Raw genomic sequence first — 21,796 nt, forward strand, 5'->3', positions numbered from 1 at the left:
GTGTCATATATTTTTTGAAGAATTTGTGATTTTGTTATATGCATTACATTTAAGCAATATTATATTAAAATATATATATATATATTTGTTGACACTTTCTATAAACTTTTACTGTATAACATGCAAAGTATAATGCAGTAAAGTACATTTTCAACACATAATGTATATTTAAAGGTGCAGTGTGTAATTTGTAGAAGGATCCCTTGACATAAATGCAAAATATTATACAAAACTATGATTAGGGGTGCATAAAGACCTTTCATAATGCACCACTATGTTTTATTACCTTAGAATGAGATGTTTTTATCTACATACACAGAGGGTCCCCATTACATGGAAGTGGCCATTTTGTGCCGCCATGTTTTTACCGAAGCCCTTAACAGACAAACTTTTTTACTAAATTGTCTCAGATGATTACATGTTTGTCCGGTGGCGGCTAACGTAGCTTTACTACGTGTTTCAAAAGCAAGGGGTGAGCAGTGCACTGAGCCGTTGGTTGCAATGCACAACCTCACCACTAGATGCGCAAAAATGTACACACTGCACCTTTAAGCATGTTGTGCTTCTTTAAGTGACACAAATAAAAATAATAATCCTAAACATGTTTCCCAAAGACGCTACTACTAGCCAGCTTGCTCTAAACTCGAGTCATTTGTTGAGCCAATGGTATAGCGTCTGTGTTTACTGTCAATAGATATGTCAGTCAACCACCATTTTTTTATTATTAGCATTTGAAGCTAAGATAAGATAAAATATTTTAATGTTAAAAAATTACATGCTTTACATTAAATAATTTCTGTGAAGGACAATCATGTTTTGTTCGTTAAGTAAACTGCATAATATTTACAGGTAAAGGTTTATATAAAATGCAAAAGGAAACCTACACTGTAAAAAATTTGCTGTAATTATGCAGCTGGTTGCCAGTAACTTACTGTAAAAGATAAAGACTGAAAATGTTTCATGTCCATTTAACTTTGAACAAACTGTTGTCAGTAAATAACATAAATGTAAAATCTACAGTAAGTTCCTGGCAGCTAGTTGCCATTAATACCCAGAAATACTGTAATTTCTACAGAATTTTTTTTCAGTGTAATGAAACCACACCTGCACTTTACAGTTCCTGCACACGTCACAACATCTCACATGTATCGCTGCATAATTAAATACAATTATTGTTCAAACACTATTCTCTTTTATTTCTCAGAATAACTTAGAAAGCAATAACATCCACTCGCATTATAAGACCTTGTGTATCTGACCACAAGAAACCAACATGTGCGTATTCAAACCTACTGTATAATTATCAGCTCTGGCTTCTGTATTGTCACAAGTGGTTGCGATGAGAGTTCGAGCTTCGCCTGTGCTCACCCAGGTCCAATCACATGTAGTTAATGAGCTGACGGGGTTAGTTACCACTAGGTTAATGGCGCACATTAATATGTTGCTAATATACCCCAGGTCATACAGTAATTAAAAATCTCATTTCAACCGAGCATCCTTCATCTTAAATGATTTACTATAGAGTGAGCAAGAGAGCGATTTGTGTCGATTATGATTCATTTGTAATTCCCATCATCGTTTGTCGAATGTCATTGTTTGTATAGCCTATCGTAGGTCACAAGCTGTTCGTGTGTACTTGTGTGTGTGTGTGATGCAATTTTAGGCATCACGCAGGAGATGTTGCATCAGGTGTTCAGGGTTTCTCTAAACACTCCAGCACAGGGACACACGCTCTCCTTAGGGTCAGCTGATGCAAAGGCTTGATGAATTTACCTCATAGTAGCACTCATTCACAGCTCCCATGTGTGTGTGTGTGTGTGTGTGTGTGTGTGTGTGAGAGAGAGAGAGAGAGAGAGAGAGAGAGAGAGAGAGAGAGAGAGAGAGAGAGAGAGTGAGAGAGAGAGAGAGAGAGAGATGTGGAGTGTCTATATCTATAAATATTACTAATTTGCATCTGTTTTTCACACATGTAAGGATTGCATACATGGCCCTAACAAAAACTGTCATGGTAACCACAGTTTCCACAAAAATGCATTTAAATATTGTTAAGACTGTAAAGTAATAATGAATTTGTGTGAAATGTATGTAGTCGATGTGCAGTGTGCAATTTTGCATATAACACCACTTATCTCTGGCATAATTTTTTTTACTACTTGGCTTCAATTCATTGTGTCCATGACTCAATGTTGCTGCACTTCAAAGCCACTATTTCCTTTAAGTAATAACCTCAGATCAGATTAAGCTAAAGGTGACGTTAGAGAACGGAAATGCTTTACAACTTACATGACAAAAGATTGATTAGCAATATTATTAAGAGAAAGAAGAGTGTGCTGAAATGCATGTAATTCAAAATAATAAACATGCAAGGAAACGGTGATACCCAAGATTTTAGTGGTTTATGAGGCAGGCTGATTTCTCAATAGAGAGAGGAATCTTTTTCCTTTAATGCTTTGATCAAGTGAGAGGTTTCTAAAGACCGCACAATCGAGGAGGTGGAGGGAGGGTTGGGAAGATGAGAAGGAAACGTGAAGGAGACATTTGGAGGTGAGGAGATGAGAGGATAGAAAGAAAACTTTTTTTGCACTAAATTTCTTTTCAAGTGTGCTAAAAATAGTTTTTTTTCTAACAGAGTCAGAGACATCAAAGAGCAATTCGCTGGAATATAATTAACAGTTCGTCTACTTTCACACCAAACAGCTGATCTGCGTGAGGAGAACCGTATGCGCTGCTTAATACACGTAGACACAGAGCATGTGTTGTTTTACAATTGATGGTATTTATCATCGCCAGCTATAGATTATTATGCTGTTTGTCTGTGTGGGAGTTCTCGAGGCTCAGAAACACCGATATTCTACTTGACTAGTTTCTCATTAAACTAAACTATTGCTTGGTAGAGCGAATATAGTGGGAAAGGTTGTGTCACAGGTTGTGTCAAATCTTTAATCTTTCGTGTCTCAGTATCTAAGAACTGTCAGACTTATTCATGATAAGAGATTTTAATTATCTACTTTAGTTAGTTTATAACATCAAACTGCTTCATGTGGCTTTTTAGCAGTTCAACTATCTGAGCATACTGCTAGTAGGGGTGCAGGGGTTGATTCCTAGGGGATGCACATAGAGATATTCATACATTTACATTAAATTTTTGTATAGATAGTGGTAGAGCATTGCATTAACGCAGCAAAGGGTGGGTTCGAACCCAGAAACACACTTATGGCGCTTTTCCATTGCATAGTACCCCACGATTTGGTTTGGGATGGGTCAGCTTACTTTTGGGAGCTTTTCCATTGGGTGCAGTACGTAGTACCCAATACTTTTTTTTAACCTTGGTTGGGGTTCCAAGCAACCCGAGCTGATACCAAGCGCTAAAACACTCATTGGTCTGAGAGAATCGTCACTACCAGCGTTCTCACTATAATGTGAAAGATTAGCTTTACCTTTATGCTAGCTTGCGCTGTCTTGAGCAAACATGTTGTTGTCAGCTGTGCTCTGCTATAAGTTCCCAAACTCCCTTTTAGCGATGAAAAACATCCACAGGTTTAGAATCAGGGACACCATAGCAGTTTTTTTACAGACTTGCAGTTTGTGACGGAACATTTGTGACGTGCACGTCCGCATATATGCTTAAATGCAACTTCAATGAGTCTCAGCGGAGCAGGTCAACTGGCCACGGGTGTTTGTACAGAAACTGTGGCGGACTGAAAAATAAATAAATGTACAACGACGCTCTCACTTTTATGATGTTACAGCAGTATGCAGCGCAAATATAAAGACACGCCTATAATCCCTCCCACTGCGAAGTGATACTAAACTTGATGGAAAAGCTAACCACGCCAAAGTGAGGTGAGGTGAGCTGACCCGACCTGACCCAAACCAAACTGTGGGGTACTATGCATTGGAAAAGCGCCAATGCTGTTATAAAAAGGTGTACTTTGTAATGCACTGTAAGTGGCGGTTCACATTTCGCACCTAAAACCCCGCAGCTTTCCTCCTTCTTTCCAACATGTTTTCGATAGTGGCATTTAAAAAAAAAATTGACACATTTTCAACTAACTGCGGTGCCAACGCGCCTGTAAAAAAAGAGCATGTCGCGACCTCGTCGCTCTCTATTTGAGCACGTCTGCCACACGTCTACATTTAAAATATTGTATTAGCGCGAGCAAAGTCATAAAGTGTGAACCGCCCCTAAGTCTCTTTAAATTAAAACATCTATCAAATGCATACAATGTAAAACATAATGTACCGAGGCCACTTATTCATGGGTTTAAAGAGTAACTAGACACCTGGTCAGAGCCTGACTCCACCCACTGGCAATATTTTAAAGAATGCAAGAAAAGTGACCCCAACGGAGATAGAGGGGACGAACTGAGCTTGTACCAAGTGTGTGGTGAAATCATAACAAGGACGTGGTGAGCTTGAACCTGCTAACGTAGGGTCGTACCGCTTAAATCACACAGTACCGCAACATCCAACAGGAAAATTCAACTGCGGTACCCACAGTTCAACCTGAAGAAGGCAGCACTCAGACGTTTTTACGCCATATATTGTAACATTGAAACACTTTATACCCAAATGTCAAAAAAGTTACTCAACAGCACTAATTAAGCCCCACTCTTACAGATCATTAACTAAAAAAGTTGGTTTAGGGTTTAGTTACTCTTTAAAGATAATTTAATGCAAAACCCTGTAAGTGTGTCTTGGATATGCTTTCGAATTTTTTTGTCAGCCTCTTAATGAATTTTACCAACAAACCGGTATTTCCGAATGGCCTGAAGCCGGGATTAAGCAGATTTAAGACATGAGTATTTGATAAACATATAATGCATGCTAAAAGCATTCGGTTAACATAATTATCTCATTTTTGATGAATGTGGCATTTAGCGGCTTTTGAATCTAAGCTCCTCAATTTTAGTCTGACGGTTTAAAGTTTATACTTTTCAAAAAGAAGTTTAAGATTAGCATTTGAAAATTTTACTTTAGCATTAAAAGTCCAATGGTCATTGGCTTTCTTACATTTATTTAATCATCTACAGCTGCCTTTACTCTGCAAAGGCCACACAGAATCATATTATGAGTTTATCCTGCTGAGTGTCATGGCAATGGTTCAATAGCCCTCAATGCAGTATTTCACATACACAGACCCAGAAGCGAAAAGCTTTTGAAAAAGGTTCCTAGAAGGTTGACACTATTCTTTAAGCACTGCTATTTCCTTCTGGAAATGCAAATGTTGTTTGGGTTTAAAACTTTTCTAAACTATCGTATAACCAAACACTATTCTTTTGCAGCTATAAGCACTGAGTTTTTCTTAAGGAAATACAGATCTAGTTTCCAATACTGACCCTTTGGAAGATGTTTTTAAGCTGTTTAAACGGTGGATGAGCATTTATTGACTGCGATTCAAGTGTGAAGTTCATCCTAAAATAGATCCACATTGCAGCCTTATAAAAGAAATGACCATCTGACTGATATGAAAAGCAACTACACTCTAAAAGATTGGGCTGTTTAACCCATAATTGGGCCAAATATGGTCAAACACAACAATTGGGTAATTTTCAACCTAAATGCTACGTTGTTTCAACCCACAGTTGGGTAACAACAACACAGCAAAGCATTATTTATATCCCAGCAGTTGATTGTGTCCATATTTGATGCAACTACTGGTTAAAACAACCCAACATTTGTGTTTTGTTTTCGTTTGATCTAAAAAAAAAATAGACTGCTCACTTGAAGTTGTCCAAGGCCAACCAATCAGATCAAAGCTTGCCAGATTGAGTATGTGCTTTTCAGTTTTGAAAGCAGCATGCATTGGATGGATAGCAAACAGGCTGTGGGTGATATTACTTCATCAGTTACCCATTTTGAAGCTGCTCACCTTTATATTAATGACTTCAGTCTTGACTTCTGACCTTAAGGTTCTGTATTTGTGTAAGCACAATGTCCCGTGAACTTCCTAGAATGAAATACTAGCGTGCACGTCAGCAGAAAAAGTTTTCGGTGGGCGAAACAAGGTTGATGCCGTGTCCTCGTGTCAGATTTGATATTACTTTTTAATGCAATGTTTAAAAGCTTTTTTGTCTAGCCTTGTAAATAAACAAGTGTAGCATAGTGCAGGGATGTGTGTGGATGCCAAAAAAGCTTTTTATGAATATTTTAAGCCCTGCGCTGGGAGTGACATAACTAGTACTGGTAGTTCTGCTGGGTTTATATAGCCTACTGAAAGGAAGCTCAGTTATAGTTATATTTTTATGGATATCTGCATTCAATTTGTTTGTATATAAATCAACTCGGTTTTACGCACATTGAAATCTACAAATTCATTTTATTTCAACACTCCTACGATAAGTTTTGCATGTTTCATTTTCACCACGTGTTTCTTTCAATACAATTAAAGTTTTTCTGAGTTAATGCTAAATAGACCCCCCAACTGAATGAATGTAAGTTTTATAGGACTGCGATTTTGCTGAGCAAGGATACAGATGGTTGTCTTGTGTATTTTATAATTTGCTAATCTCATCCATGATGCAATTTTCTGCAAGCCCAAATATCATTGTTCCAGTTAAAATCACAAGTTAGTTCTTAAAACAAAGTTGTATGTTTGGACTCTCAGTGATGGACTTTATTTATTCCTTCCGTAAAGGAAACGTGTGGAATACATAACAGTCTCATCAATCCACACAGACAACATGGATGTAATTTATATGGAAATAGCATGTAATGAGAGGACCGAGGCCCGAGTCTAATTGACAACGTAATATGAGAGTGTTTGTGTGTGATTGAGAGTGTATGGCTGCTTCTGAATCCTGATCTTCTTCTCAATACATCAGCCAGGGAAACAGGACGCATGCGGTGATTGGTGGAAGATGCGTTTTAATCAGTGATCGTGGATCAAAGTGCAGTGACCTGCGTAGAGCGATGCAGCGCATGGCCAGAAGCATAAATCTGCATAGCGTCGAACGGATGATAAATTGCTATCATTATGAAGCATTTAGGATGCTGACATGTTAAAAAAGCAAACAAACAAAAAGGCATTTAAGCGTAAATGCGTGCATTTGGAACATCCTTTAACTGAATGCATTACTGCCTGGATGATTGTAGCCACTCAAGTACATGAAAATTGAATCTAAATGGCCTGCCTTAACCATCCTGATTCAACAGAGTTTACTTAACCTGAGGGACTCTTAAAGCAGTAGTTCATGGAAAAAAATCATGTCATTATGTACTTACCCTTACAGTGCTGTGTTGTTTCAAACATGTTTTACATTGTAGCATGGCAGGAGCTGTGTTCTGCTTAATATCTACGCTTTTAACAAAGTGACTTACAGTCTAATTAATTAACCTTCACTAAAAAAAATGCACTAAACTGGTTCACTGGCTCGTAATCATAAGGGAACCATTTTAAGTGCTATGTAGAACCATAACTGGTGCTATAGTTGTGCCGATAAATGTAAAGTTACCTAATTGCTGATTAGGAATTGATTTTCCTTACCATGCTGTGCTATTGGCAGGTCAGTAGACAAGGATCAAGCAAAAAAAAGTGTGTTCGGTTTTTGCCTGTGCTAGTTTGTATGTGTGTCATTATCAACTGTTTTGGCATTTTATTGGCTGTGTTTGAAATGGGCGTTAGTGTTTTGACAGGCCTGACCGAGCTTAGTTGTTGTAAGAATTAGGATCCTGTCAGTCTGTTTAACATGAGGCAACATCAGGATAAGAAAACAGTGCCAAACGCACAGCATCCACAAAATCTGCCCCGATTGTTTACTGGTAGAGCAGAAAGGGGGCTAGGGCAAGGCGGACATTTTAGCAGCACTGGACGTAAAATGGCTTCCTGCCCGGATCACTGTAGAGACACGCAGGCGTGACACTCTTGACTGATGATACCCATCTCTTAACTACCTATCACATTCCCTACATATTATCATGTGATTTTGTGATACCTTAGGAGTACAGCAACACAATATCAAAACTTTAGTTGTCGACTCGAATACAAAAAAAAGAAGATGATTCTGATCAAAGCCAAAAATATTAAGGCTATTTTTTTTCTAAGTAATTAATCAAATAAGCATTAAATAAAAGTATAAATAAATGAAGAGCAATATGTACACCCTTAACTTTTTCACCGTCAGCGTTTGCCAGCCAGCGCCAGCGTTTTTCATGATTTTCACCAAAGTTTAATGCCTTCCAGAAAATGTTCTTCTTTAAATATATAAACATACAATATACCAAATGAAAGAACAGACCATTTGCTTTCAAAAAAAAAAAAAAAAAAACGTTTCATCCTACCTTCAGTGGTTCTTTTGTAATCAGCTTTTGAATATGGGTAGGTTTCTGCAAAAACACCACATTTTGAGCAAAAAGCAGAGATAATTCCATTTTTGTGACGGACTTTTCATAGAGATCCTATTCAGAGCGATCTTTAAAACAAACACGGACATGCAGTTGCTTGGCATAGGGCAATACTTCCGGGTTTAAAAAGTTGTGGAAGTGCGCCACCTGGTGGATAATAGCGTTATTGCAAAAGACGGAAAATCTCGTCATTGACGGAGAAGTGTTTTCTCTTAATTGACGAGATATCTCGTCAATGGCGGTGAAAGAGTTAAAACGCAGAGTTATTTTCAACCCAGCGTTGGGTCAAAAAGGAACAAGGCTTGCCTCTTGGGTTGTAATTTGCCCTATGCTGGGTTGTTTTAACCTATTGTTGGGTCAAATTTGTAAAAATAATTGGGTCAATTTAACCCAATGGCTGTGTTTGTCCCATTTTGACCCAATGCTGAGGTGAAAATAATCCAGACTAAAGTTTGTCTCTTCTTTTGTCCATATTGTTTGATTAATATTAACTACATAATAGACAGCAGCAGATGTAATCGATTTTCACTTTGCAGGTCAAACACACAGGGTCAAGCTCAACTGAGCTTATAGTAAAATAATAGATTACCAAAAAGCACTATTTACTTTGTACTTGGTTTTACCGATTTTGTAGAAAGACCCGTATTGAGTCCGGTTCTGCATCCAGTTCTTCAGCGGTTGGATGCAGGTGCTGGATACCCGTTGAGCTAAACGTGAAGGTGCGTTTTTGAGGAAAATAGAGGGAGAAAGAGTGCAAAAGAAAATAAAGGGGAGAAATGATGAATGGTTCTCATTAGGGTGGTAATTTGTCACTTTCCATCTGACTGGGCTCCAGCTGTCTCATCCCAAGCTTTTTGGCCTCTTTTGCTCGCCATCCTCTCACCGGCCAGATGGGTGGAGAGATGTTGCGCCGCGCCCCATGTGCTTGCTCGACCCAGGTCGAGCCGTTACGTATGTCCGTAAATGTGTTTGTACGCAGTCTGAGTGTGCCAACAAAACGGGCTCGGTCAGCGGCACGTCTACTTCCATCCTACAATGCAGCGGAATGATTTTCACATAATGATATTACATTACATAATGCAATTTTGTGAGCGCTCTCACCCAGAGGCTCCAACAAGTGATGGAAAGTTAGACTCAGCATCAATAAAGAATAAAACAAGACCTTAAACTTTATAATTTATGAGCCGTGTGAAATCAAGCATCGCAAAGCACTTGCATGTAGTCTGTCCACGCGCGGCAACTTTCTCAAATTAAATTTCGCCGATATGGAGTAAAGCCAGAAGCAACAGTGGTGAGAAATGCTGGCTTATGAGTGACTAAACCTAAAGTACAGCTGACAGCTCTTTTTAGCTAAGGAAGACCAGTCTGACAGTGAAAGGGAAACGTGGATGCTTGATTTTTTTTTTATAGATAAAATGCATAAATGGAATACAATGCATGTAAATGCAATGGTTAGTACATCACAGCTGTGCGCAATGATTGACTTTTTCACATTTAAAGGTGTATGTTAGACAACTCGCTTGTTAAGTTTATGTGGCAAGTCTGTAGACTTTAAATGTCTGTTAAATCTGTTCATTTTGGAAACTATTAGGACGACTCTTTTTAAAAACTCCATAATTGCATGATCTGTTTAAAGCTGCAGTCAGTAATTTCTGCACCACTAGCTGCACCTAATGAACTTAGACAAATAATGAGAATTGTATCCATTTCTGCTGTTGTTTCCATGAACAGATCTCATGATCATAAAGTTGCTATAACAGACAATATTTATCATCAACAACATTTTTTAAGCATCTTTTCAGCAATGAGACTGGGATGGGAAAAATTAAGACTAACTATATTATTGCATTTTGACATTCATGGTCAAATCAGGGACATTCAAGGTCAAGTTAGCATTCCAGGTTAACAGATGTGCATTAATCTATCCTCTCCCAGAGAGATAAAAGGAATTTAGGAAGGACGGCAAATGAGAAGAATCATCTAGAGGAACAGGTGCCCCCTCCCCAACCCCCTTATAACGAGGCTTTGTTCTAATAACACAAAGCAATTTATACTGACCTTTATAGAAATGTAGCAAAAATAAATTACAATAGTTAAAAAATGCCCCTGAGCCTAATTGCAAAGGAGATTAAGTTTCCTATAATTGCTTTTGGCCACCTAATGCAATTTTTTCCTTTTTTTGTAATTAAAGTGATTTAAAAATGAAATAATCCCCAACACACACACACACGCACGCACTCATGTCCAGTGCCATAAATACTCTCATTATTGAAGCAGTGGACCATTGAAAATGGTGTCATGTTTTTGTGTGACAAACATTGGATGCTTGTAAAAATTAGTTCAGGAACAATAAAGTGGTTTAGTTTTTATTTAAACATAACGGCACATTATTCTCTTTAATGTCTGAGAAAATGATGATTACTTGCACTTGTCTGTTGATTCACCTACTGTCTACTGTTTGAAAAGAGCAACTTCCCAGAATTCCACTTGCTTGTGTCATTAGATGCCCGTATGCATCACTGCTTTTCTGTGTATTTCACCCATATTCTCAGTTCATCTTTTTAGCTTATCAGGGTCCACCACACTTAACTCTCGCTCTTTCATCTGCAGAGTTTTCAAGAATGTTTATCCATCTCTTCTGTGCATTAGTGAAGATCTTTTACCACTCTCGCTTTCCATTTGCCCATCATCAGATGCTATGGAAGCTTTTATAAAATGCTGACTGTAAACATATCCTCCTCTTCTTTCTCTTTATTATTTAACGCTACTTTTCCCCTGGGGTCTTTTTAAAGAAGAGTGAAAGAAGAATGTAAATTCTGAGTCATTGTTCTGTAAATAACGAGTTGTCATTTACTTATCCTTGTGTCTTTCCAAACCGGTTTGTTGCTGTTTTATCTCCTGTGGAACACAAAACAATTCTTTAGTAAGTTCTGCTTTGGCATGTTGTCTGAAATGACATGAGGGTTAGTAATACATAGTTATTTTTGGTGACCCTACTGAAAAATCCAGCTAAGACCAGCATAAGCTGGTGAGCTGGTTTTAGCTGATCTCCCAGCTTAGTTTTAGCTGGTATTGCTGGTGTAGCAAGCAGGTCTAGCTGTGTTTTGGTCACTTTTTAATCTGGTTTAGCTGGACTTAGCTGGTGAGGCTGGAAGGACCAGCTTAGACCAGCTACTGCCACCTTAAAGGACAAGTTCGGTATTTTACACTTAAAGCCCTGTTTTGAGATTTTTTATGATGAAATAGAACGGTTTTGACTGAAATTTCGACATATGCGGCTGCCCTGAGAATATTCGGGTGTTTGTGTTTCACCTCACACCTCTACAATGGGTTTAATGGTGCACTGGAACAATCCTTCCTAAAATGCATTAAACTTTCGTTTACAAAGACGTGAAACTCACCGAGTGGTCAGGGGTGTTCACTGATATGCTCACACAAAAATCGCTGCAAAATACGCTTTCCAACAGCTGTTTTAGCATTCGTTGTTAACTTGTGGACCTATTTTTCCAAACACCTCACACCCGTATATTCTTCCGCTTAGAGCTTAAATAATAGACACTCCAGCCCAGGTGGTGGCGATAATCCGCCTTTGCCAATTGCAAGAATAGAAACAAAGTTCCCGGCGCGGAGTAATACCGTACCTCACAGCACATCTAATACAAGTCAATGGAGTTGGACAAAACTACAATAAAACCTGTTGGAATGCGTATTTTGCAGCGATTTTTGTGTGAGCACATCAGTGACCACCCCCGACCACTCGGTGAGTTTCACGTCTTTGTAAACGAAAGTTCAATGCATTTTAGGAAGGATTGTTCCAGTGCACCACCAAACCCACTGCAGAGGTGGGAGGCGAAACACAAACACCCAAAAACTCCCGGGGCAGCCGCACACGTCCAAATCCCAGCCAAAACCGTTCTATTTCATCATAAACAATCTGAAAACAGGGCTTTGAGTGTAAAATACCGAACTTGTCCTTTAAACCAGCTAAAACCAGCTACCAGTTTATGCTGGTCTTTGCTGGATTTTTCAGTAGGGGAGCTAATCATCCAAGAAACCGATTTCTTCGTGTCCTTAATTTCATCAATCTATCATAAGATCAAAAAAGAAATTGAAAACAGCTAATATACTGTAGGCAGAGGGATAAATTTGTCTTCAGATGTGAGGGAAAGATTACAGTATGAGGGGAAGTGCATTTTGTGTGCTGGTTTGTATGTAAAAGTTTATTGGTGACTCAACACACACTGAACATCGCCAAATGGCCGCATACTGACATACAGGTGTGTTTGAAGAGGGAAGTTGACTCACATGTGCTCAATAGACTTTTGCATTCAAGGTCTGTCTACAAAACCACTTCTCAAGCTTTCTCTATTCCTGCTAACAGGCAGTTAGGTTTCGAGATGATGAAAGGAAGATGAAAGTCTAGCTTCCGCGTATTCGTAAGTAATAATCTAGATATATACCTGAACTGCTTTTTGAAGGAACTCTTAAAAGAGAAATTGCACAGTCTGCGTTTGATCCCAATTAAAACGATGGTCAATACATCACTATTTCAGTTTTCTAAAATAAATCTTAAAAGCATACAGCTCATACACCTGATCGCAACGTGGTATGACTGAAGAGGGTGCTTTGTTTCCTTGTGTGCTGTCTTTCCTGGAGTAATTAAGACAGGTAATAGCCTTCTAATTCCTTTCTAAGGACTCACTGCACAAGCTTCTTTAAAAATAAGTTTGCCTTCAATGTCATGGCAATTACCCAAGAACTCAGATGCATTTAAAAGTGATGGGTTGCATGAGCCTCTTGTGAATTGTGCAACAAAAATTAACGCACTTCTTCATTACAGGCTTTGTGTCGTCATACACCATATGCCGTCCAACATCAAATAATGTTTCCAATAATGTTTGTTTGGGAACCCAAATTGTCTATCGCGGGGATCATATTGCGCCGCTTTTAGTTAGGATATGGTGTTATGAGGTGTCGCCATTGGAAGCTGTGACACGAACTAGTACTGCTGAGTGACAGCTCTTCTCTTTACGAACCCTTTCAAAGTCCTGACCAGATTAATTGATTGCATGGTGACAATGATATGATTGACCCGAGTTGCAGATGAGTGATTAAAATTTGATTACGCATTCCGTTTTCCTTGTCATCATGGAGAGCTCGGCTTATGGTAGCACGGAAGACGCCATGGGAGCTCAACCTTCCGAGTGCTTTGGAAAGAGGGAAGAAAGGGCTTGACCTGCGTTTAATGCGGTTTAGACGCGATATGTGAACAGTTTAAAAGTTTAAATCAATTATCAAACAAAATATTAAGTAGATGAAAATCTTCGCCGGACCGGATTATATTTTTGACAGTAGATACGGCCACAGAGAGGGGAAGGGGAGGCTGGAAATGGCCCACAGGCTGGCAGTTTGAGAACCCTACTCTAAGCTGTTACCAAGCATATTCTGATATTGTTTAAGTTGTTTTTATGAGAGAGGGAGTGTAATATATTGCACTTGTTTAATCTTTAATATTTAATGATCCCTTGTTTTAAAAAAATGATAAAAATTAAAAATAATATTAATAATAAATATATATAGACCCTGTGATCAGATGATACTTCTTCCAGTGATCAGTGATCTGCCCCAAAAATCCTGATCGGATCATTATATGCCAGCGTTGAAATATTTTCAAGGTCAAACATGACTTTCAGCCTCCACGTCCTTCAGGAGAGGACTAGTTCTCTCAAGTACAAACCATCAACTACAAACTTACATTTAGATCAATCTCCATTTTGGTATTGAGCACCCATTTTTCTGATCCAGCCAATTCCTTAAGGATAAAATCCTAAAAATTCCTATCCTACTTTTCTCTCGTTTTGAGTGCCCTGTTTCATTCTGCACTGTGTGACGGAATTGACATGGGTTGTGAATGTAGTGTTGTTGACTTTGTAGTCACCCAGTGTATCTGCATTCACACAATGAGTATGTCAACTCATCTGCCATATGATTATATGAATTACAGTAATCTAAGTGTATGTTATATGTCCAACACATGTTAGTATAATGATACCTGCTCATGTGTCATGTCACATGATCATAACAAGTTTGTTTTATCTGTCCTTTCTTCAGGTCGTCCCCTCCCTCCCTCCACCCCCTCCTCCAGCCTCCTACCCCCAGCACCTTCTCCCCCGCCTGCTCCCCTTCACCCAGCCCCGCCAACCATAAGGGAGTGTCAGGTACCCCTGCTGGACAGCAGCTCCTCCCACACCATGCTGGAGCACCACCCAGAGGACCAAATCTCCCCCAATTCATACCTACTTCGGGCCCAGCCGCCCTCTGGTAAGCCCCTTCTACTTATATCTCATTGGCTAATGTGACCATCAACATCTTTCATCATTTACTTTGTCCTGTACATTTGTCTGCTATTGGGTCCTTATTAGGTACAACATTTGCAACAATTAGACTTTCTGTCTAAAATAGAAAATAGTTATTTAATATTTTCACAGAAAATATTTAAACTAAACAAATAAAATGTATTGATGTTTTTAGCTTGTTGTGGTTGCAGAACCACAACTTCACGGAATATTAACATTAAAGCTAAATTTGTTGTTTTTATTGCATCATGCGTTGTTAGGACACAGTGTTTTGTTTTATTTTAGGAAAAGATGATATTTATGACTAAGATCAAGGTGAAAAATGGATTTGTGTTCCCATAGTTGACACATTAATTTCAGATTGCAGGAAAAGAAGAAAGCTAAGAGCATTGCTTTCCCCTACAAGGACATTACACAGACAGACACACTGATTTATGTTATGGTGACTTATTACACTTTCACAGGTTGGGTAAAAATTCCTTGACTCTCTATATCATCACCTAGACTGAGCAGATTGTACGTCTGAGCTGGCTTAGCCCAGCTGTGCTCATTCAAAGTAATTAATGCCCTCGCCATGTGCAGAACAAAGTCCTCCAAACTTTGCCCCGCATTCAAATCCGCAATCCGGTGGATATATTTAGCGGAGGGGAGGAAAAAAGTTGTTAATGTAATTTCTGCTGGAATATAATCTATTGTTAATGGCATTAGCCTCTCCTTTGATCTGCTATAAATCTTTATTACGGCTGATCAGGGGCCCGGGTTCAGGAGCAACGCGATTATAAACCTTTTAAAATGACATTACATCATGCCTCTAATTGGTTTACTGTTTGGTGCAGCAACATCAATCATTTGCAGACTAACCACGCTCTAAATAAATTCACTCCAGCACTGCCAGCACCACGCTTCTGGGAAGACTCACCAAAAGGATTATGGATGAGAAAAGTTCAAAACTGCGAGAGGGGATATACTGTAGAAGCGTCAGTGGTGATAAGGTGACCACTAATAGTTTTATTCACGCTTTCAGTATTCTGGCTATTTTTCCGATGGTGTTGTGAAATTTACATTTGCGTGGGAAGATTCGGATTCTCTGATTATATATTCTTTGATTAGCACCCTTTAGATATGTTACATTGTACACAACAATAACCCTAATGATGCTAATAGCACAATTATTTATTTCATTTCTTCCCATTTAGATGTATTGTAATGGGGATAAACCTTTGAATACATATTAATTTTTGTCTTAATCATGGTGCAGTTTTATTGTTTGTTGCGAAGATGATTTCAATGTAAGCTATGGAAGAGAAAACTTCTGCTTCGCAAATAGCATAAGCACTTTATTCACAATATAATGATCCGTATCATATTTTGGAAAATGACTACTTTGAAAATTATAGACTTGCCAAGCATTATTTTTATTTCATAGTTTGTCATATAGTTTGCATTTCCTTGATCTGATGACACATTCAGCTGTGAGGAATTTCAAAGCTTGCAATTAGCCTGAAAATAAACCACTAAATAATTGGCTTATTATCATGTTGCCTTGAGCTTTGAGTTTGCCTGAGAGTCTGAGTATGTTGATTCAGAGAGCTTTTGTTGGGTTTGTTCGTCTTGGTGTGGTGTGTTTAAGACCCCGTACAATTAAACATCCCGTGATCTTTTTTAGGGTGATTGTAGGAAATAAAATATAATTTAAATCTGTACATTTAAACATTAAAAGTGAGGGCCATTTTTGATTTACTGTCTCTCTGCATGTTTGTGTGTGGATTTTCAATTAAAATTAAACTTTATTGAAGTTATGGGTCATTCTACAGAAAAGGTGGAATTCGGGGGATGGAAATTTGCTTAAATGAACTTCTTTCAACTTACCCAAAACTTCTTTAATAGCTTTAATTAACTTGTCAAATCTATGAATCCGCAAAACGGGGAGCTTAATCTATTTTTAACTTTTTAATACATTTTAATAAAGAATCCATGAATCATTTTTTTTGTCATTGGTGTTACCTGTGATTTAAACAACATTAATGTTGATACTAAATATTTTCTCATTACAGCTTGTGTATTTAGTTAAAGGTTGAGTAGAGGAATAATAACAGCAAGAAAAATAATTGATCATTAATATTTCTTTAATTAAATTCTTCATCTTTACATTGTATGAAATTATTTGATTCTCAGTTTGACTTTTTTCTTTAAAACCAACAAAAACTAAAATATTCAACCAAAAAGGCTTTGATGCAAAGACTGAAATATCAACAATGTCTTACATCCCGTATCAACAACAAAATATTACTAGAAAGTACAAGAAAATACATTCATAACACCAAAACTTGGTTTAACACCAATGACACAATATAACACCAATGACAAAATTAGAATATAATAACAGATAATGAATATGATTAAACTTATAAACTTTCATAAAAAATTCCATCTTGTTTTGTTTTTATGCTTTTATGTTAAAGGAATAGTGCTTAGGAAGTACTCATTAGAGAAGTAACACCAATGACGGTAACACCAATGATGGTAACACCAATGACAATGTACAGAAAAAATCTAATATTTTAACAAAATGGCTGCCATTAGCCATGTGCCATTTAATCAGAGATGTAACAATCATATACTTATTCAGTATAATGTATTTTTATGTAAAGATCTGAACACTCCCAGCTATAAAAAAGAGTAACACTAATGACATCCAAAAAATCTTATTTCAAAATTCTTAGATATATCATGATATTTTAGACAAATAAGGTAAGACATCTTACAAACCTTTTGTCTTCCTCCACTGCACTTCTTCCACTGACCTCTTGACCCATGAAAAACTTCAAAGAGCTGATGCATTGTTTCAAAATAAAAGTGCTTTGGGTAGGGTAACACCAATGACATAAATTTGGGGGACAAATATTTATTTGATATTATTCATAGTAATAGTGTATTTTTACCAATTCAGTGTTTTCGTAAATTCATACAGGGTTAAAGGTAAATGTAAATTTGATTTGTTTTACAAAAAACATGGTTTTAAATTAAAAGTACACAGTTCAACTTCCATGTATGATCAAAGGGACAGGGCAATTTTCAGGACCAGACATTTAAATAAAGTTTAAAAAAAAAAGAAAAAAAGAAAATTAAATAAATAAACTCTCTCGTCATGTTACGGTCAGTCAATATTTATTAAATGTATATCATTATGGAATTATTAGGTCAAATTAAATGATTAAGGGGTCTGCAAAAGCAAGGGACAAGCATTTCCACCTTTTTTGTAGAATGACCCTTATATGATTTCTTGATTGTAAATTGAAAGTGAATTAATTTATATATTTTGTTTTATTATGGGCCTGTGCTCCCGTGGGCAATTGTGCACAGCTGGTCTGCATCTCTGCCAGTGGGTAGTGTTGACACTGGTGACATTCACATGATATCACCGTCATTTTTTGAGCTATAACAGCTGTCTGTGTAGACCTGTCATAAGTAACCGTGTATGTTAGAGCTCACTCCCAAACATAATGACATACCTCCCGTTATATCTTGAAGTTTTGGTTAAAATTAATACATGGGTGATTTGAAAACATCTGTGTATAAATGACCAATTTTTTGGTCTCCTGTTTAAATCCAGATCAAATATTGACCTTGACAGCTTGTGATATCAGTGCAGTTTTGATGTAGAGGGGCATTTAAAATTGATAAGGACTGTGCAAAGGTCCCTATTGTTCACCACAAATTATTATTATTATTTATTTAAAGGTTTTGGGAGTTTGGGGGCACATCATTCTTGAAGGCCGGTGCACATGTCAGAGTCGTCTGTAATTAGGCATGGGCAAAGTTTGGCACAGGGCTCTGCAAGCCACGTCACTGTGACTTGGTGCATGAATTGCACATACTTGTACATCTAGGTACAGTACATATTTTGTTCTTATAGATCTGACCAATTTTCGACATTCATTAGCTCTGCCCTAACAGAAAGTAATTTTGGATTTTATAAAAAAAACTTTTAAATACACCTCTTAGGGGATTTATCTGATTGTCACCAAACTAGATCAGTGAAATTGAAGAATTAATTGCTTTGCTTTGTGTAACACGAGAAACGATTTCATACAACAAAGTAAATAAGGGTCAGTAAGCAAAACATATGTGGATGGCGCGACTGAATCAGACTGATTAAGACATATGAATAACTACAGCAACCATATGACATATTTATCAAAACATATACAGTGTGTACAATTTTCACCACTTGAAAAATCTTCTTTGCTAGATGTGGCACATTCAAGGTTACACCTCTAGTGTAATGCTTTCTGTCACACGACTTAACACATAAAATTAAGTGTTAAACATGTTTTATGCATTGTGCCGTTGAATGTATAACTGTGAATGTGTAGTACTGTAGTATAATGCTGTGGTTACAATTATTCATAAGAACATATATCTGATTCTAAAATACTATTGACCTTTTTAAGAAAGAATATTTTAATGTATGAAGTATTATATTTAGTCTTTGTATATAGTGTTAATATTATACTATTCGGTGCACTGCAAAAATGACTTTGTCTTGTTTTCAGTAGAAATATAAAAAAATCTTACATCAAGATGTATTTTCTTGATAAGCACAATGACCTTTAACATAAAATAAGTCCAGTTTTTAGACAAAAAAAGATACAATTTAAGTAAATTTGTGCTTATAACAAGCAAAAATATTTGCCAATGAGGTGAGAGAATTTTTCTTGAATTAAGTGTTTAAAGGGGTCATATTATGAGATTTTTTTAAAAGATGTAAAATAAGTATTTGGTATCCCCAGAGTGCGTATGTGAAGTTTTAGCTCAAAATACTCTTACAAATAATTAATTATAGCATGTTAAAATTCCCATTTTATAGAATTGAGGAAAAATGTGCCGTTTTTGGGTGTGTCCTTTAAAATGCAAATGAGCGGATGAAATGCAAACACTGATTGCAATGATTTGTTGAAATTGAAATTGAATTGGTGCTGTCAATTCTTTACTTTCTTTTTTCTCTCTGCACTAAATGGCAGTGCCGTGCTTGGATAGTGCAGATTAAGGTGCGGTATTATGGTAATTGGCCTTGCTACCAACCTCACAAAAAAGGAGAAATCTGAACATAATTTTTCACATGCTTGCAAAGAATGGCTTATCAAAACAAAGTTACTGGGTGGTTTCTTTTCACATTTTTTAGATTGATAAAAGAACTCCGGACCCAATTATAGCACTTAAACATGGAAAAAGTCAGATTTTCATGCTATGACCCTTTTAAGAAAAAAAGTAAACTTATTTCAAGTATTTTTTTTTCTTACCCCATTGGGAGATGTATTGCTTGTTTTAAGCACAAATTGCCTTGAATGTTATATTTTTGTCTAAAAAAAATTTTTTCTTGGGTAATTAAGAAAATGCATCTTAATTTAAAAATTAATTTAAGATATTTGTACGGAAAACAAGACAAAAAGAGTCTTTGCAGTGTGTTGAAGAGGTCATACTGTATAAGTGAAAACCCAGCTGAAGTATTTTTTAGTTATTTACTTTTTTCTACATACAAACGTCCTTCGTAATGTAAAGAGCATTCTGTGAAAAAAAATCTTGACATCTTTAATATTGACTGAGTTACGTCACGTCAAAGATTGAAATCAAACAATGACATTTTATCCTGGATTTTTTACAGACACATTTAACCTGGTTAACCTCATATCTCACACATGAGTTAAAAGAAAGAGTGCATGTTTGGTGAAGTCATTTGTGTTTAATCTTTGAATTAAACATTTAAAAACATTGATGTTGAATTGTGTTTTTTCAAAGAGATGGTAGAAAGATTCACAGAGAGAAAGAGATAGTATGAAGCATTACTGTTTGCGTCGTCTACCATTACAAAGAGTGAGCGTCCTCTATTTTTAGCAACTTCCAAAGTCAAGTGAAATCAGCCGTAGATCTTAATGTGATGAATGTTTAATCACTATGTGCTTTGAAGAAACTCTGTTAAAACAATTTAGATTGGACTGCATGCCCCTTTAAAGCTAATGTTATTCTGTTTTGCAGTAGTAATTAAGGACGTGCTGTTGCACAATTGTTTATTTTTGTGAGTTATTGTTTCTGTATTTACGGCTGTGTAGCCAGAACAGAGAAGCATGCCTGTTTGCGTGCTTGTGTAGGCGGGTGGGTTTCAGAGTGGGATTTCAAAAGCCTGTTTATTTTCAGGCTGATTTGATGAGTCTTCTCTGACTGTTGTTACTGCTCATTAGAAGAGGGGATCGAGCCAAAGAGACTGAATGCGAGGGTAATGTTTGGTTACGGAGCCCAGCGCACTACTCGCTAACACATTTACGTCTGTTACCGCCGAGCAACCCGTGTTTAATTAAACCTCCCTCAAGGATAAACATCCAAGAGACAAAGTTAAACAGCATGACCTCTGTCCCTTCACTCTGTGTAGGCATCTGAATGTGTCTTTAAGTAAATTGAGAGATGCTTAACACCGGGACATCTGATTCAGTTAAGCAATTCACTACATTGAGAGTTTGTGGTGAACCGATTGCAAAGGAAAAAGTTTCACTTATTTCTTCTAAGTGACCATTTCGAGGAAACTGCGTGTTGAAACAGTTTAGTTTCGGTTTGACGCCCCCTTTTAAAAGCTAATTTTATTCTGTTTTGCAGTAGTAATTAGAGGCGTGCTGCTGCTTAATTGTTTTTTTTTTTTAAGTGTTTTCATGTTTGTGCTAGAGGAAAATAAATGAAGAGAAAGGCTGCAAAAAATAACGACATTAGAATTAACCACAGAACATTAAGGCTGAAGGGTGAAATTTTTGTTCAAGTACCGTACCTGAAAATCATAAAAATAGTGATTGTTTCGGTTTAAACAGGATCTCTACTGGTTGGAAAATCAATGCCAGCCCAAACTCACAGCATTAGATGAGACAATTTTGCTGAAATACTCTGGTTTTAACAGCGCAACAAGGATTTGGAAGAAACATCCTACAAATGGCTTACTTATAATTGCACATTTCACTGAGGAAAAAGTGTATAAGTAGGAAAATGACAGACATTATAGGACTTAACACTGTAAACAGTGAAAAGTTGGATCAACTTAAAAAAATAAAATAATT

General features: G+C 37.1%; 1 protein-coding gene across 10 annotated transcripts in view; it reads left to right on the forward strand.

Moving 5' to 3' along the window:
* Positions 1–21,796, forward strand: part of tenm2a (teneurin transmembrane protein 2a) — a 361,970-nt gene that overhangs the window by 237,225 nt on the left and 102,949 nt on the right. For all 10 annotated transcript variants that reach the window (XM_055177252.2, XM_055177251.2, XM_055177253.2 and 7 more), the window contains one exon: positions 14,455–14,664. In XM_055177252.2, the coding sequence (XP_055033227.2) occupies positions 14,455–14,664 (210 nt within the window). The remainder of the gene's footprint in view (positions 1–14,454; positions 14,665–21,796) is intronic.

This window comes from Misgurnus anguillicaudatus, chromosome 16, assembly GCF_027580225.2.
Source record: "Misgurnus anguillicaudatus chromosome 16, ASM2758022v2, whole genome shotgun sequence".
NCBI classification, from domain to species: domain Eukaryota; kingdom Metazoa; phylum Chordata; class Actinopteri; order Cypriniformes; family Cobitidae; genus Misgurnus; species Misgurnus anguillicaudatus.